General features: G+C 44.0%; 1 protein-coding gene across 13 annotated transcripts in view; it reads left to right on the top strand.

Moving 5' to 3' along the window:
* The first annotated feature begins 7,449 nt into the window (after window positions 1-7,449).
* The window catches only part of nfixa (nuclear factor I/Xa), a 111,004-nt gene continuing 100,735 nt past the window's right edge, over window positions 7,450-17,718 (top strand). For 10 of the 13 annotated variants that reach the window (XM_079264552.1, XM_079264563.1, XM_079264558.1 and 7 more), the window contains exon 1: window positions 7,455-7,518. In XM_079264552.1, the coding sequence (XP_079120678.1) occupies window positions 7,483-7,518 (36 nt within the window). In that variant the 5' untranslated portion in view covers window positions 7,455-7,482. Of the gene's footprint in view, window positions 7,519-10,473; window positions 10,611-17,718 lie in introns of those variants that run through there. The other 3 variants (XM_079264553.1, XM_079264554.1, XM_079264551.1) reach the window with 3 other exon arrangements.

The raw sequence follows: 17,718 nt of genomic DNA, 5'->3' as shown, positions 1-17,718 counted from the left end.
CATCAGCTTAACCTGTCAGAACAAAACCTCAATGTTTCAGCCTCAGTCATACCAAGACACATATGTGGGTTAAAATTTTTAATAAATAAATGCATAATTGAATTTCCCATTGGGGATTAATAAAGTATTTTTCATTCATTTAATTTCATTCATTCATAAAATGACCTTTTTAATTAAAACATAAATGGAACTTTTTTATTTTCATTTTTTTAATGCAACCACCATAAAAAGCTTGATTTCACTCATTCTGCGTGGCCACATTCCCCCTAAACACAAGAAATTTGCCTTTATTTTTCCTGTTTTCCCTTCTCTTGGCTGCAGAATCACGAGAAAACAGAAATCAGAAGTCAGAGCTGCGCTGCTCGCGCAACGTGCGCGCCCTGCGGTGACACCCTCAACCCTTCACGCACATTGGCGGAAGGTATGAGCCGGTGCAGCCTGATAATCCCCACAGTCCGTGATTTAGCCCCTCGGTCTTCCTAATGCTCCTAAAGCCGCAGCTGCTACCCTGGCAGCTCCGCGACAGCCTGCACACCGCTCGCTTTATTAATAATTCACCTAATAATTTCGCTGCTGTGCCGCCCTGACTCCCAGTCTTGCGCACTGTTTGCGCACACGCCGCTGAGGTGAGTTATCTGCTGGATGAGACATTTCTGTTGTGGAGGGAAGAGCGTGCGCAGCTTCCATTTTACGCGCCGCGGCGCTGCAGGAGCCCCGGGACCAAGGACGCGTCGCTGTGCGGGCATCCAGCGGAGCCGCTGCAACCTGAAGAAGCTGCGCTTTCATCTCGTCAGCTCTGAGGAGGAGGCGGTGAGAGACCACGGGGTGTCCCCCCGTTTTGTGTGTAACTCCGCGTGTGCGTTCGTGTGTGTTTGGACCAAGAGAGAAGGGAGAGAGCGAGAGAGAGAGAGAGAGAGAGAGAGAGGAAGCGAGAGAGAGAGAGAGGGGAAGAGAGAGGGGAAGAGATAGCAGGGTGAAACAGATCGGGCGCGCAGCGTTGGTGACTGCTGCCTTTTTGGACACGTTTTGGATCCAGACGCCGCGCGGCTGCAGGGCTGCGCGTAAAACCCCAGAAAAGAAAAGCAAACAAGTCAAACCAGAACTTACTTTTGCTTCTGCTCGCTCGTCTAGTCATTCTTTCTCGTGTTAGTGATATTGTTTGGAGGACTTCCTCGCGCCTTGCAGTCTGCTGGACAAGTCTGGCCGCTGAAGGACGCGCGTCGGGACGTCTTCCTCACGCCTTCCTCTCGGACATGGGGACATCTGACGCCAAGCAGCGGTGAGACGGAGGGAGTCGGAGCTGCTGTCCTCTTTTCCTCCCATCTCTTGCAGAGTGGACCCACTTTTGAAAGACACTGCTTTTTTTTCCTCTTTTTTTTTCCATCTGGGCCTTAGGCCGACTTGTTTAAAGGTCCCCTCTCTTTTTTTTCTTCCGGCAACAGAGAAGAGACCAAGTCTTCCTCCCTCAGCTCTCTCTCTCCCTCACTTACTTTTTTTTTTTTGGAAGCTGAACTTTTAAAGGAAAATGGGGCATTGAGAGGGTTGGCAGATCTCCCCACGCTATAATGGTACGTGCTGTGTAACTCAATAGTTCCTTTCTGTTTGGGTCTATAGGGTAAAGTCTATAGGAGTGAAAATAAACAAAACGGGGGTTTTGTTTCATTTTGAATCCCTGCTGCTTTTCTTTATTTTTAAGGGTCTTGAATTTCCTTGCAAAAGATCAGAACTTTGTTGGAGACAGAGTGTGAGGCCAGAGATGACAGCAGCTGTGTGTCTATGTGTGTTTATTTATTGCTAATTTGACATTTACAGTGGAGGAAAATTGACTGGATTTTGTTGTGATATAAGATGATTGTCAGATTATTCGCGTCTCACTGCATTTTAACACGAAAATATTCTCCTTCTTGGCTGAAAAAAAACCGCTTGAATTTTCCACACGAGCTGTAAAAACATCTTTTAGAATAAAAGACAGGAAAAGGAATAATACAGCAGGTCCTCTCTGCTGCGCCTGGAGGGGCAGATGAAGCAGGATAAAATGTGGAATAATTGTGGAAAGCAGACGTGTTTAGGATACATTTCACATGATGGTCATGATTCTGCGCGCGCCGTCCTCCACCTTGCGCCCCGCGCGCGCTGCGTCTCTTTCCTGCTGCTCTTTTCATCAATGGCCACTTCATTTGCGTAGCTGATGACACTTTATAGTGGGGGCCGTGGAGGAGGGGTGGTGGGGGTGAGGTGACACACAGACCGTCTTTGTGCCACGAGAAGAAGTGAGGAGAAGGAATTAGAGCATCTCCGCGTTTAATATTGATCTGAAAATCGGATGATCAGGAGGGAATTATCTCTAATCCTGCTGCGTTTAGACAAATAAATCTGATTGCTTATGATCAATAGCAAATCTTCTTAAAAATTATTATTTATTTATTTGTCTTTAATGTGCAGCTGGTGATTCTGTGGCTGATGCTTTAGCTGCTTGCACGATTTTCTGTGTAATTCAAAGCATTTTGCAGAAAAATCAGCTCAAGAGATTCCAGCAAAAGATGCCAGAATTTGAATTATGTCAGGCTGGATCTGCTGGAAGGGTTAATATTTTAAGGGTTTTGGTTATTGTGAGAAATATTGGGATGAAATATATTTTATGGATATGCTTTTATTTTCAAACTTTCCTATGCAACTTTCCAGAAAATGTGAAAAATGTGGGGTTATTCACCAATTTCATAACATCTTCTCAGATTCTGAGTGTGCAATTTATGTATATAAAAACATTCATACATACACACTTATGTTAGAAATTAAATGCAAAAAAAATAATTATTTGACAACCTTGATGTTTTATGTCATAATTTAAATGAATGAATAACTTTATTGTCATGACAATGTACAACAAAAATATTATAGCTGCTCCTTTAAATACAAAAACACACAAATATTAAAAAATACAGTAGAAGCAGGATAAATAATAGACAAATATTGCACATAAATGTGTAAATATTGCACAGATTGAGTGATGAGGAGGTCATTAGGTGTTGAGCCACAGCTTATGTTTGTCCACATGAAGGGTTCCCTGTCTGACTCACATCAATATATCCTCCCATGTTTTAAATATCAGTGTTACACAACTTTAAGGGGTCACCTGTTACAAAAAAAAAAAAAAAAAAAAGCAGCAGAAGCTGCAGCACAACAAAAAGATAGACCTCAAAATGTCAACTCTCATGTCAGCCATCCAGCGTAAAGATCACAATGCTTCGTAACTGTCATATTACGATCCTCATTTTTGTTTTGATTGCGTACCTATAATTTCACACTTGGTTGCTCTGCGGTTGCTGCAGAGAAAACCAGCCAACCTAACAACCTGTCTATCAAAAGAAAAAGTAAAGGAAGTAATTGGTGCCAATTTGGATAGATTAGTTCGCATTAAGCTGCATTATTGAAAAGCATTTCAAGGTATCATTTTAGTTGAGTTGGAAGATGGTGAGACGACTGAAATGAGTTCAACACGCTGCCTGGTTGACTCACACTGTGTGTGTGTTTGTGTGTGTGTGTGTGTGTTGTAATGTAACTCTATGCTTCCTGGTCTTTGTGGTAAACTCTGCTGTATTAGGACCATAACCACAAGAAAATCTCTTCATGGATCAGTTGCTGTGTGACACAAAGGGCTGATTGTACCAGCTCAAACCTCATTGTTAAATGCACTTAGCTAGTGTGGCAAGACCTCAACTGCGTGTGGTTTGGCCATTTAGGGAGGCAGCTTGTAGGAAAAGAGAAAAGGTGCCCGTGGCATTTGGTTACCATAATGCAAAAAAACGGAGACTTATGGTTGCGGTGTGGCAGTGAAATGGCGCTAACCCTGGAAGCTCGCAGCCACAACTGGTGTGGTATTATCTACACGCCACAGTCCGTAGCCTGTCCTGTCTAGCAAGATCAGAAGTTGACAGGCAAGGTGCCAAGCAGAAGTGAATCTTGGGGCGTGCCATGATGTGTGTGTGTACTGTTGAAACTTGTTCGATGTAAGTTTCGGTGAGAGGATACAGTTTTGTTTTGTGTGTGTGTGTGTGTGTGTTTTACAGAAAGTTGGGTTTCGCCTCAGCTCTGATTTGTGCCACGACTTCTGACTGAAGTCAAAGTTGGTTCAGTCATCTGAAATGTTTTTATACGCCTGCCTCCTGCAGCGAGGCCTCGGCGTTCACACCGTCGTGCACCGTCGTGCACGGCCCACATTCCCACTATTTACTATTTTTTGGTGTAAAACACCATTTAGCACAACGCAGCCCAGCTGAAAACCTGCAGGATCCACAGTGAAATAATTAGCTCAGCTACCCATCTATTCTCTTATAATACATCCCTTCTATTTCTCATCTCCTGTCTCAGTCTCCCATTTTCTTCTTTTAGTCCCCCCCCCCCCCCCCCCGACATCCTCTTAGATAGCTGTGTGAAAAATTGTATTTTTCCACCATTTCTCCCCGAGGTAGCTTTGGCAGGGACTCACACGGCGGCCATTTCTGCCTTTCATACACTCCTCACACGCCGTGGAACAGATCGCCGGTGCGGCCTGGCGTCTTTGAAGTGGCTGCCATCTCATGCAGGTTGGCTGGACTGTCTCTCCCTTCCCCACCACCACCACCACCACCACCACCCACCACCCTCCCCTCCATTTTCAGCCCATGCCTTAAAATTGGCAGCATGATTCCAAGCTACCTCATCACGATGATGAAGATTTAGGCCAGATTTAGGCCTACTGACGATCAGTAGGTGATTGCCCAGCATCTTCGATCAACCAAGAAGCCTGGACCAGGCGCGTGAGCCGAGCGCGTCCGTTTCTAAATGAGCTGCTAAAGCGGAGACAACATGAAGACAGTGAGGCGAGATCCTTGATATGCTGCCATTCAGGCGCTTTAAAATGGAGCCATCTGAGAACAAATTCCACCATCAGGGCCTTTTGAGCATGCGAGCAGGTTTCGGAGATCTCACCTCCAAAGAATTTGGCCATATGGTCGTCACAACATATACCCAGAGAGACAGATAGAGAGCGGGCCAAGAAGGACGGAGCGAGATGGAGGGGGAGAACGTGAAAGAAGTGTGTCTTTCTTTTGTCGATGGAAGAACTGATCCTATATCCTACCTGAGATCAGACGCCTCAGATTTTTTTTTTTAAAAAAGAAAAGAAAACTACTCCAGATATTTGTGAAGTAGGAAAATCTGTCTCAATTAACACATTTGCATTGGGCGATGATGGACTCCAAATAGGTCACTGACTCAATCTCCCGCCTCCGAATCTTCCCTCTAAAATGTTAATTAAGGAGGGCTTTGAGATTTTTTTGCTCTGGGCTGGCCATATGGGCCGGGCATATGCTCTATATATATAGTACAATATATAATTCATACACTGCTGCAGGAAAGAGTGATTGGGGGCCTGGAGTTTTTACTACAAAGGGAGTCAGTATGTTCTGGCCTCCCCAGTGGCAGGTACAGAGCTTAGCCTATTCATTAGCTTCGTGTTATTCACTGTTGCACAATGGGATTGAGGTTCATCAGCACCTGTTTCTTTGGCTGAAAGCATAAAGAGGGCATTTAAATTCCTCTTTGTGGGTTGCTTAATATGAAATGAGAGCAAATGATCTATTGTCAAAGCTTTGTATTGTTCGTGCGGTGAACTCAGGTTAAAGAACGAGCTAGGCGGGACATGGGAAGCTGCGTGTGCAAAGATTTCCTCAAATTGTCAGTTTGTTTCCTCAAACACTCGCGGTTGTCCCGGTGCCATCCACCCAGACTCCCATTCAGCAGGCAGAATGAGGCAGTGGCAGGCTAGTGAAAACAGCCCCCTTCCCACCCGCAGCTTTTTTGGGTTCGGTTCAGCCAATCGGGGAGCGGCTGCAAGCACGTCTGACCCTGTTTCTGGCCGGGGACAGCCAATCACATAGGCTCCAGCACACCTGATGCATTGTGGGGTCCGCTTGCTGGTTATCAAGCAGGCTCAGGTTGGTGCGGACCCCTGCACAGGTGCCGTGGATCTGAGCCATTGTTCTGCTGGCCAGCCAATCAGATACATCGTTTCATTAGCAGACACATGTGGCCTGGCAGACTTTTGGGTGCTTGCATTTTGCCTTCAGTATGTGTGTGTGTGTGTGTGTGTGTGTGTGTGTGTGTGTGTGTGTTTGCCAGTGTATTAGCATGTACATGTAAGTCTGAAGAACTCTGCTACCCCAATTCCCACAATGCTTTGCAGCCTTATCAGCAGGCCTCTCTCACGCTGTTCCTGGCTTCAGCATCATCTTCAGCCTCAACAATAGGGGCTGTGTTGCCCCCTCAAGGAGCCACAGGGCCTCAGCAATAAAAGGAAGCAAAAAAAAAACATGTTTATGGACTAATAAAGATGATTAGAAATCGCACAATTGCAGAAAAATGGGAGGTTTGCAAGTGCAGATTATCTGTAATAAAAAGCTGAGGGGTGAGACGGTGGGGGTGGAGTGGAGGGGGGGTGCAGAGTGAGCTGTACAGACCGCTCATTGCGAAGGATATGAATAGCCTTTGTTTTCACCACAACTCAGGGCTGTGTGGTCTGCCAACGTCTGGCTCTTATTATGGGGTTTGTGCCTGTGTGTCTGCGTAAGTGGCATGCACGTGTGCATTGGTGTGTGCCTGTGTGTGTGTTTGTGCGCGAGGCGAAGGGGCACATCGGTACTGAAAAAAAAAAAGGTATACGGGTGATTATTTTTCAAGAGGGTGAGACTGTGCATGTGTGTGTTTAAACGTTGCCCTCGCAAGCGAGATGGGCCGTTTTTCTCTCTGCTGCTGCTGCTGCTGCTCACTAACGGGATGCGGCACGGGGTCCTGGGCTGGCACAAGCGCCTGTGCACGCTTTTTTATCCGTTAAAGTTGTGAAATGAAATAGGATTTCACAGAACGCCACAGCGGCTGTGGGATTTGGGCTCCCTTTGGCTAAGCAAAGTGGGATAGGTTGATCCAATCAACAGCAGAACTGCAAGGAGAGCCTATTTCACAGCTCCGGGCCCTGCCAGAACCCTGCCTGCCCGCCTGCCCGCCTGCCTGCTCCACTTAGAATACAAATGAAGCTCCATTAATGCACACCTACACACATATACATGCATGCACATGGCTAGTTGGACTGTGAGTTTATGGTTCTGTGGAGCTTTTTGCACAGAAATTAAAACCATTTTGTTATTATAATGATATAAAAATACACTTCAGTGCTGTTTTAGTGGAAAAAAAAGCATCTAAATCTGAAATATAAAGCATTTACTTGAGTCTATTCACATGTTTTTCTTCATATCCCATTATTTCTTATCAGATATTGACTTTTACTTTACAAATGTCTAAAAAAAATGGTATTTGTCACCAAATGGACTGAATTTTAATATTTATCAGTAAAAAAGAAAGTGAACTGATTAGATTTTAACGTGTCTTTCTGTTTTTCAGGCTACTGACACCTACCTGGTCAACGACGATCCTACAAGAGGCCCAGGGATGCCTGAATGTTTCCTCGTGTCTGATACATATAGGGTATATACACACACACACACACACACACACACACACACACACACACACATTTCTATGATTTATGATCTCTCTGTATTCTTTCTCTTGTGATGTCCCAAGTTTTGTTTCCTGACACGTCAATCAGAAACAATCTTCCTATGAGAGGATCATCGCCCTTATAAAGCACAAATCAGTGCATTTATCTTGATCATTTTCTATAGTAAGGCTCTGTAATGTTCATTTTTCTGACATTTAATCCACATTTTGGGTTTTTATTTTCTCATAGCTCACTCAAACATGCGTGCACTTCCTGAGAAGTGTCTTCGTCTGTCAACCGTGTCCACATGTGTGGAAAGAGCCTTAAAAAAAACATTATATCCCCTGTAAATACCACCTTTTTAGTGTTATAAGTAGAAATTAGGGCACTTTGTGTGACATGAACCATACATGGTCATTTTGTTTTGTTAGTAAATTGTGACTCAGGTGGAGTTTACGTGTCGCAGCTAAACCCGGCTGGAGAACTGCTTCCTCAGCCTGTGTGCTCTGACCTGACATGCTGCATTTTTTTTTTTTCTTTCACATGCTTTAAGCTGCGATGACATCAGCCTTGCAAAAATAAATCATTACAATTTCTTTTTTCTCAGAGAATTCAAACATGGTAGGAGAGCAGTCATCCAAACCATGTGCATAATGTACGACCGGCTATTAAACACAGTAAACACATAAAAAGCAGCAGGCGCAACACATTGCTCTGCACACTCAGATTGAAAACAGATCCATAGAGTCTCTGGGATCCACACTGTGCATGATATGTTTGTACGGACAGTCACTCATTTCTTTCTGACTGCATATGCCTGTATGAATTTTTTTTTTTTTTTTTGACAGGCGTGCTCCTTCCCAGAGCACGTATAAACAGCTTACTCAAACAATATTTACACTGTAAGGCGAAGTAAATGGCACAGTTACACACATTTTTCCGCTCACATATTTCCTGCATTTTGAAAGGCGGCCTCAACCACCTGTCTCACACATTTAGCATGCTAATGGCAGCATCAGTATGCTACATCACTTTCAATATTTAATGGCCTGGCCACAGGCAACAGCAAATAGCAAGTATAGAGGTAATGCCACATGTCAATGGGAGACCGCAACATGCTAACTTCAGACGCGCCATATGGTTTTCTCATGTGCTCTTTAATGGCAGAAGTAGGCCCAGAAAAGCTGCGCGCTCGAGGGGCTTTCATAGGCGACGTTCAAACAGGACTCAGTTTGGGAGTTCGGAGAGAAAACCCGAGAATCAGGGTTGTGTGTGTCTCCTCCGGCGGCCTGAGTTGGTTTGTTACAGCCAAGCACCTGTGTTGAATACTGAAACAGACACCTAATGCCAGTCTGGATGAAACGAGGAGCAAAAGCGGCCAGGGAAGTCAGAGGGTTGGAAAGGGGTGAGGACGTGTGTGAGTGTGACGAAGATGGAGAAGCAAAAAATTGTTTAAAAACAGAGAAAGAGAAGAAGTGAAAGAGCAAGACGGGGAAAGAGCAAAGAGGGGTTGACGGGAGGAGAAAGTGGGAGAAAGACGGAGAGCACAAAGGCTTTTGGGTTTGGGCCCGCGCCGCGGTGGGGTGTGGTTTGGATGGAAGAAAAGACTCTGGGGAGGGAACAGTTCACCTCAAAATGCTTCACTTTCTGGAACATTTATGTAGCTTCCTCTTCATTTTCTTTTGTTGTGCTCATGTCTGACCACCGGCCTTTCGCGTGAGTCTTTCTGCACCGTGCATCACATGCATGTGTGCCTATGTATCATACTGGTCTCGTAAAGCTGCATGGCTTCACCCCCCACCCCCCTTTGTATCCTGAAAAAACTTGCCACTCATGCACTGGGGTGACTTCAGGCCCCCCAAAAAACCGCACCCTTTTCCACAACTTAAACACAATCATGGACGTATGTGCACACAGAAATGTATTCACACTTATGCACACACACATTTCCAGTGCTCTCACACACACATGCATGAGGCATGGGAGGGCTTATGTATAATTGCAGGCACTCTGCCTGCATATATGAGTTTGATTAGACTGAGGAGCAGGGAGCGAGCGAGGATGAAGCCAAGCCTGATTAGAAACAGAGTGTGTTTCTTCCTTACAATAGGAGCTGTAATGGGACTGCTTTAGAGCACTTTGCCCAAGTTCAAGTATCTTTTGTCTCCGTTGTACATGAGAATGCTGGAATATGACTTGGTATTTGTTTAAACAAAAAAAAATGAAAAAAGAAAAATAGGAAAGCATGTGGCTTCCAAGCTGTTCGTTTCAGTGCCATTCATGGAGATATTGAGAATATCTACTGGATACTGCTTTTGTAAATATTTTACAAGTGTGGCTATAACTTGTGTGCAAACACCAAAACAAGAAAACAAGACAGAATATTAGCTGACGGAGCTGAGAGATGACTTCTCAGCAGAGTCGGATGTTGAGTTGAGTTTATTTACCAAATATACAGTAGAATATAACCTGAGATGGACATTTAGAAACATCAGTTTGGTGTCTGGGTTCACTTCTGCTGCATTAAAGCAAAGGATATGAATGATGAAAACCTGCTTTTATATGTTTCCTCTGAGCTCAGTGCGTTGATTTCTCTGGAAAAAAAAAGTCTGTATGCAATATAAAGATGATTTAGGCATGCAGCATTTAGTTGATGCCATGAAATTGGGTTTTTAAAGCGAATATTACAGTTTCCAGGGGATTGAGGAGGGAAAAGGAGGAAAAAGGTGTAAATGAAGGAGCCATTACTGCGAGAATCTGGATCTCTTTGGGAGATTTACTGTAAAAGTAAAACAAAATCCTGATTTTTCACGTTTAAAAGCGAGTTGACAGAGGCGCGGGGTGGGTCTGAGCGGGGGAGAGCTAGAGAGAAAGAGGGAGGGAGCAGAAAAAACTTTCCTGTAAAGTTGCTGCGGAGCTTTCAGTGCGAGCGAGGCGGGGTTACAGCCTGGACTGGACTGCGCCACGGCGGCTTTGCGATGCGGCACCGCAGCGAACATTCATCCAAGTTTCTCCTCAACAAGTCCAACTTCCATCTGTAGGCTTCAACATGTACTCCCCTTACTGCCTCACACAGGTAGGGAGCACAAACCCGCAGAGAGAGGCGGCAGTCGCGTCGGGTTGGAGCTGTTTTCCGGTGTCGCGCGCCTCTGCTGCTTCTACTGTACGCGGTGTGTGTGTGTGTGTGTGTGTGTGTGTGTGTGTGTGTGTGTGTGTGTGTGTGTGCTGCCTGTCATTCGCTGCGTATTAAGAACCTTTTTTTTTTCCCTCCCAGCTCTTTTCCCCGGTAGTGTTTAACCTCTCCCCCCCCCTTCTCTCCCCCTCTCTCGCGCTTTCTCCCCCTTTTCTGGCGCTCTTCCAGCGGGCTTTTCTTGCGCGTCTCATTGTGCGTGGTTTGGAGAGAAAATGGCGCTTTCTTCCAAATCTATTTGATATAAAACGGAGTTTGGAGAGTTGGAGGAAAGGTGGAAGAGGTCTGACAGCTGGTGACTGATTCCCGATCAGCCCGAGGCAGTGATGAACTGCTTCTACACATAGCATAAAGCTGATACTTAAGTTATTATTGCTTCTTGATTAGTTTTTTTTTTTTCTTTTCTGTGTTTTTTTTTTCCTTTCTTTGACTTTTCCGACTTGTGGTTGTTTGGGAGGTCTGTCCTTCAGCTGCAAAGGGGCCCCTCAGGGTGACCCTACCCGCAGATGCACTATGCGCTTTAACTACCTCTTCCTTACAGAATAATATATTTTTATAAACAAAAATATCGCACTTTCTTTGGCGCCAAAGTGCGTGTGTGTGTGTGTGTGTGTGTGTGTGTGTGTGTGTGTGTGTGTGTGTGTGTGGACTCCGTGCGGAGTGGTTGGGTAAAAGTTTAGTTGTCTTATAAGAAAGCAACGCAGGTATTTTATATTATTTTAAGTCGTGTTTCTTATGTTTTTGTGTGTAAAACTGTGCAGGCTGACATAACCTCTGAGTTTAGACAGTTTTTTTTTTATTTAAAAAAAGAATTGAAAGGAAAAGGAAAGTATTTTTACTCCGTGCGTGTTCAAAAGGTTGTTCCTGTGAGAGATTCTGTAGCCAACAGCTGAATAACTGCTTCATTTATTTATTTTTTACCCTTTTCTTAAACATAATGGATTTTATAAATTGCATATATAGCATTAAAATGTTCCAATTTATGATGTTTTTACAGAATAACAGACCTGCCAGTCTCTCTTTCTGTACGGAATATTCATTTAGTAAAAGTCTACAATTATTTATTTTATCACTTCGGAAACTTTGTTATTTTCCTTCCATGTTTGACATTTTTCTAAAATTATTCCCATAAAATTAAAAGTTAAATAAAAATTCTTGGGCAAATCTCTCTTTTTTTGCCTTGTTGATGTCTAACCTCTGTTTGTTACTTTTATTTATTCATTTATTTTTAAATCAAACTAATCCTGTGTATTTATAATCATGACCTGATCATAACGTATCTTTATTGCCTAAACTGTGGAAATGAAATGAAATGAGCTCCTTTAAGAGCTCACGGGACCAAAGGTCAAGCTGGAAATGACCTTTCTCTTGTCCCTCGCAGCGCCTTGCTTTCCCCTCCTGTTGCAGGTAGTCATGTTTGCTAAATGTGCGTGAACTTCTCAGACATGCGGGACAGTCGCTGGAGAGTTAACAGACAAGAAGTGCGGGGCGCGGAGTGCGCATTTCCAGGCTGCGACAGCTCCGTTTTCTGTCGCAGCTCGGCTCTCCACCTCACACACCGAGGATACATGTGGCCTTTTTATTTCACTCTTTACTCCTGAAATATTATTTCAACATGGATCAGAAAGTGATTATTTGACAGAAATGGTGTTTCCTCTGTTTTACTGACCTTTGCTTTCTCACAAGGTAAAAGGTCAGAAATAAGAAAAAATGTTGAGGATTTATTGATGTGACACGATGTTGGACTAAAATGTAGAATTCCAGGTGTTTCACTTCAGCTCCGTGGGTTATTATTTTAGTGATCCACGCAGGTCACGGCCTGCCGTCCCTCTCATGTCTTGCATTGTTGATCCACTGCCTTTAGATTGTAAAATTTCACTAAATGTGACTGAAATCGTGTTTGGAGGCGCACACACACACACACACACACACACACACCGTGTGTGGCGTGGCAGTTGCAATCATTCCTTTCCTTAAACAGAAAAGTCTGGTTTTCTGGAGCTCCGTGGAAAACATGCAGGGTTCCTTCTCTGTGTTATTTCAGGCCTTCTGGCCACAGCTCGGCGTGTCTTTCTCTGGCTGCAGAGACAAAAGGACAGTCTCTCCTGAAACCCAGAAACGACTTAATCTCATTTGATTTTTTTCCTCCTGCAGCAAAGCCCGACGCCGAGATGCTGTCAATCACCTCCCAGAGAAATGCCGCTGCTCCTCTCTCTCCTTTCCCCTCCTCTTCCTCCCTCCTTGCCTCCTGGTGACCCTTCTGCAGACCTCAGACCAGCGGAGCAGACTTTTTCTCATCAACAGTCTATTTGACAAGCTCCGTGAAACAAGTCCAGCAGCCCTACTGCATATTTAGCACAGCTAATTTTCCAAGCCTGCTGCTATAGAGGCAGAGGTCCGCATCGAGTTTCCACTTTCTTTCCATTAATTAAAATGAATTTGCAGCAGATCCTCTCACACGAACGCCGCATGGGCGCGTGCTGCCCATATGCGCCATGCATATTGAACTGCTTAGGCTGCTGTTATTACAGAGTCCGGGTATCAAGCAAAACGCTCATGTGTTTGCATTCTCTCATCTACTGGAGAGTCAGTGTTTGCATTTGCAGGATAATCAGATAACGCCTGTTAGAAGTAAAAAGTAAAGGCACGCTCGTGCGTGCTGCTTGTTTTCACACCTAAACTCCAGCATTTGCCTTCAATTTTATTCTAATAGTTTTGCTGATCTGTGGCTTGATGCTGAAAACTGTCGGGTTGTTTATTTTCTGTCTCAAACGCACCATCGATGCGTTCAGTGACGTGCGTAACGTGGTTTCTTTTTTTTTTTTTTTTTTTTACTGTTCTGGATCCCAGTGGTGTAAATTATTTGCAAACTCAAAGAAAACGTGCAAAACTGATGTAAACAATGTATAATATATTATTAATGCTGATAAAATAAAATAAACCTTGCTGGAGTGGCCTGGTGGGTGACGGAGAGACGCGCGCAGCCAAAAGCGCGCATGCCAAACATTAAGCAGGAGGTTTTCCCGGGCTGCGTGGCACCGTTTCACGCCCCTCTGACAGAAGTCTATTTGCATAAAGTTTTAATGCGCGCTGAAGGTCGAAGAGGCGCCGTTAATTAAAACTTTTATGCGCCGCGTTTGGAAATCAATTATTTCAGACGCCAGTTAAGTCCCGCTTATCCAAATGAGATGGGCTGTTAATGCCGCACAATTCTGCCAACTTTTCCAAGCTTTTTTTTTTTTTTTTTTTGCCGCAAACTCCGAGACAATGTGCGAAAGATTTGTTAGTATTTTGCACTGGAAAAGAAAAGTTTTTCCTTGCTGGATTCTCTCTTCAGGTCTGATTAGATTCTTGAGAGTTTTTTTTTTTTAGATTTGGAGATCAAGTGAGTCCTTGAAAGTCACTCGGTCGTGCAGTTTGGCAAGGCACTTGAAAGCATGAGGGGGGGGGGGGGTATCTAGAGGATACATACTGCAGCCATGCCATATAGCCATAGCAACAGACAGAAAAATGTGCACATTTTTCACCAGTATTTCTGGTGAAGGAGATAAAAGCGATTCAGCTCAGTAAAACAGTGTATGCAAATCAGTGTATATGGAGAGCTTTAAGTCTGTGTGTGTGTGTGTGTGTGTGTGTGTGTGTGTGTGTGTGGAGCCCACACAAGGAGTTCGCATGAAGCCATATTGTCCCATATCTTCTAAAATGAGTCAATTTTAACCTAGATTTGTTTAATTTATGTCACATTTGACAGATTACTAACCCTGCAAGGCCTATAGGTCATCATAAATGTTCCCTGGGTGTGTGTGTGTGTGTGTGTGTGTGTGTGTGTGTGTGTGTGTGTGTGTGTGTGTGTGTGTGTGTGTGTACATGACTACAGTAGGATCTCTGTTTTCTTTTCTTTTTTTTTTTTAAACTCTTGACCTGTTTTGGGCTCTCCTGCGTCAGCCTTCGGTTCTGGTTTCACTGGGATTAGACGGTGACCGCCCCGATACTGGTGTAAGCCGAGGTGGGCCTGCACGATCTAGTAACATACCAGACCTTACCAGCATCACTTTGCACCACTCACACACACACACACAAATGCAGAGCTAATCCCGCTCATGCAGAGCTAGTTAGTAGGCACAGCACAGGCAGAGGAGAAAAGGTTTGCTGTGGTGGACCATAAGCAGGGTAAAAGTGGCTTGCCAAGCGCAGAGCAACGGCAGGCCGTGGGTTGCAGGCAGAACCCAGGGGCACACTGTGTTCTTTTTACTTATTCATCCTTTCTGCTGGAGGCAGACCAGGTCCACCTTACACTGCTTGGCCAAAGTAGGAGCTTGTAGGCAGGGACGGAGGGAAGAGTGCCGGGGAGTGGGAGAAGCGCACATGTCACCATCAGCTGAAAAAGGTGCCGAAATATATTTGGATTGCACGAAAAGAAAAACACACTAACCTGATATATATATATATTTTTTTTTAAGTTCTGGACACTTTTAGAAGCTTGAATCTTCCTCCAGTTCTGTTATATGAAACAAAACCATGCAAATAACACAATAACGCTTGAAGAAAAACCCAAAATGCTTTGAATGAAATGAGTGACGGAGAAGCCCAAAAGGCCTCCGAGGTAAGCATGTGGACAGTCCTCCTCTGCCGGTGTGTGTTTGTGGCTGAATCTGTCTTGGAGGTGGGTTTAAATCCACACTGCGGTGCCCTGCTTATCCGTTATCTGTGCAGTTTCCCTGACTGCCCGTAGAAAATGGATTTATCATGCTTAACCGAGGAAGTTGGCACAATGGTGCAATAGGTGGCTGCCCCCTGGATGGATGGCCATGAGTCTTTTTGGCCAAATTGTGCCTGTTTGTGTGATTATGCCCCCTCCCACCCTCACTTTACCCCTATCCGGTACCTTCTAGTGTGGATTATAGTTTTAGGCTGATCTGTGGCCAGAGGAAGCAGGCAACCCCTATAGCGGTCTTATGGTGGTCTGAGATATAGCTAACCACACATGTATGCACACAGCCAAACCCCATACTCACACATGTTACAGACACACTGACAGACGTGTGGCCGGCAGAGCAGATGACGCAACATCTTTGCGGCGTGCTGATGTTGGAACCACTCTGTTTCTGTCATGAGGTCACTAAATATACATTCAACCCCATGTTTGCTATCCCAAAGCTCAGTTTTATCTGTGCTTATATAAGCTTCTTAAAGGCAGTGGGCGATTTTCTGATCCATAAATTCCTTCTCCGTGCGACGGTGGTAATATTCCGTCTCACGTTGGAGAACTAGTTCACAGTCACGTAACACGAAAAGACTTTAAGTGTGCCAACAGGGGATGAGACCAGCAGACACTGGGAATAGAAACCAGTAAAGAATCAAAGGAAGAGACGATGTGAAAGACGGTGAAATGTTTTTTGGTTTTTTTTTTTCCATGCAGCTGCTTGGGACATACTCCTCCTTCACCTTCATCCTCCTCCATCCCTTTCACCTCCTCAATTAGCTCCCTTTAAAAGAGGAGTAACGGTTGGTAAGAGAGCTGCATTGTCTAAGGATGAGCTTCAGTTGTTGTTGTTGTTATTTGTCTCTCTCGCTCGCTCTCTTTCTCTCTTTCTCCATCCCCCCCTCCTCTATAACGCATTGGTGTGTTTTTCGCTCTTTTTGATTTTCTCAGAGGCTCTTTTTTTTTGTGGGGGTAACCCCACTGAATGGGACAATGCAGCCTAGCGTGAAATTAAAGCTCTTAGTTAGTTTGCAGTTGCTCAAAAGAGGATTTTACACATGCATGCATTCATCACCCTCCCATGCGCTATAGATATAGCTAATTAGAGGAAGTACACCCTATGTCGAGCATCAAGAGCCCAATTAAAAGAGTAGGGGAAACCTTGGTTTGTGAGATCTAGGCTAAATCTGCTCAGTGAATGCACTTCTGTTGCCTTGTGTGTGAACATTATGTCTGTCTCCTTAATCCAGGCGGGAAAATATGGACAAGACTGATATGAGAAGTTTCATTAACATATGCATGTCACGTAATGGGGACCAAACCAAGAAAACATTCAGATTGATCACTCCGACAGGCGAGCGTCTGATTCGGAACAGATTGGGCCGCTCGTACTGAATCTTCCAAGTCTGAATTATTTGGAAGTAGTCTGCAGCGAAATGCCTGAAACCGTACAGATTTTTTTTGTAGCTATTTGCGTCAAAGATAATTTTTTTTTGTGCATTTTTTTTCAGTAAAAACAAAGAAAATTATGACCGCTGTTTGTTGTCGTCAAATAAACATGCTTCTGAATTTTTCTAGTGAAGCAGATAAAGTTAAGTGCTGTTTAAAAAAATTAAATGTTTAATGTGTGCAAATCATATTTACCACTGTTTAAAGCAAAAGTACTGCATAATTTGCAAAGGAAATACAAAAAACGAGGATGTCTTGTTAGATGTTTTTGTCCCTAGTTTGACTCCTGAGTGGAACCACGCAGCAAATTTAATCTTTTAGATTTAAATCAACTTTATCTGTTCATTTTTCCATAATTTAGCTCTTCTAGTTGATATTTCCCCCTTTTTAGATTTAAAACTGATCTCTTTTTTGTGTTAGTTAGACTTCATAGAGGTTTGTGTAACTTGTTTAAAGTTAAAAGTAACACTGTTTGGAGTTTAGATACTGTCTGAGTGGGTTGCTATTGTTTGAAATCTCACTTACTGTGGAAAAACACCATCAAACTGGCATGAAGTTTGGCATGTTAAACATGAGTCAACGTGGGGATTCTCCTCACCACAGAAACCCGTTTATTTCACGGCGCCACATCTCCAACATTTAAAGGGGTGCTATTATGGTATTTCAAGTTTTCTGGGCTTTCTACAGTGTTACAGTGTTGAATCCTCATCAGACATGTGAACGGCACTGTTTTTTATCACCTAAACGCATGTTTGAGTTTGAGTTCCAGCACGCTCTCTGTTCGGTTTCCATGGCGACGAAAAACGCGTCGTTTTAGAGATTTTTTTTCTACTTGGAAATCCT

The sequence above is a fragment of the Telmatherina bonti genome, assembly GCF_933228915.1.
Source record: "Telmatherina bonti genome assembly, chromosome: 3".
NCBI classification, from domain to species: Eukaryota; Metazoa; Chordata; class Actinopteri; order Atheriniformes; family Telmatherinidae; genus Telmatherina; species Telmatherina bonti.
The sequence above is the reverse complement of the archived record's forward strand: the minus strand, read 5'-3'. Positions and strand labels throughout refer to the sequence as shown.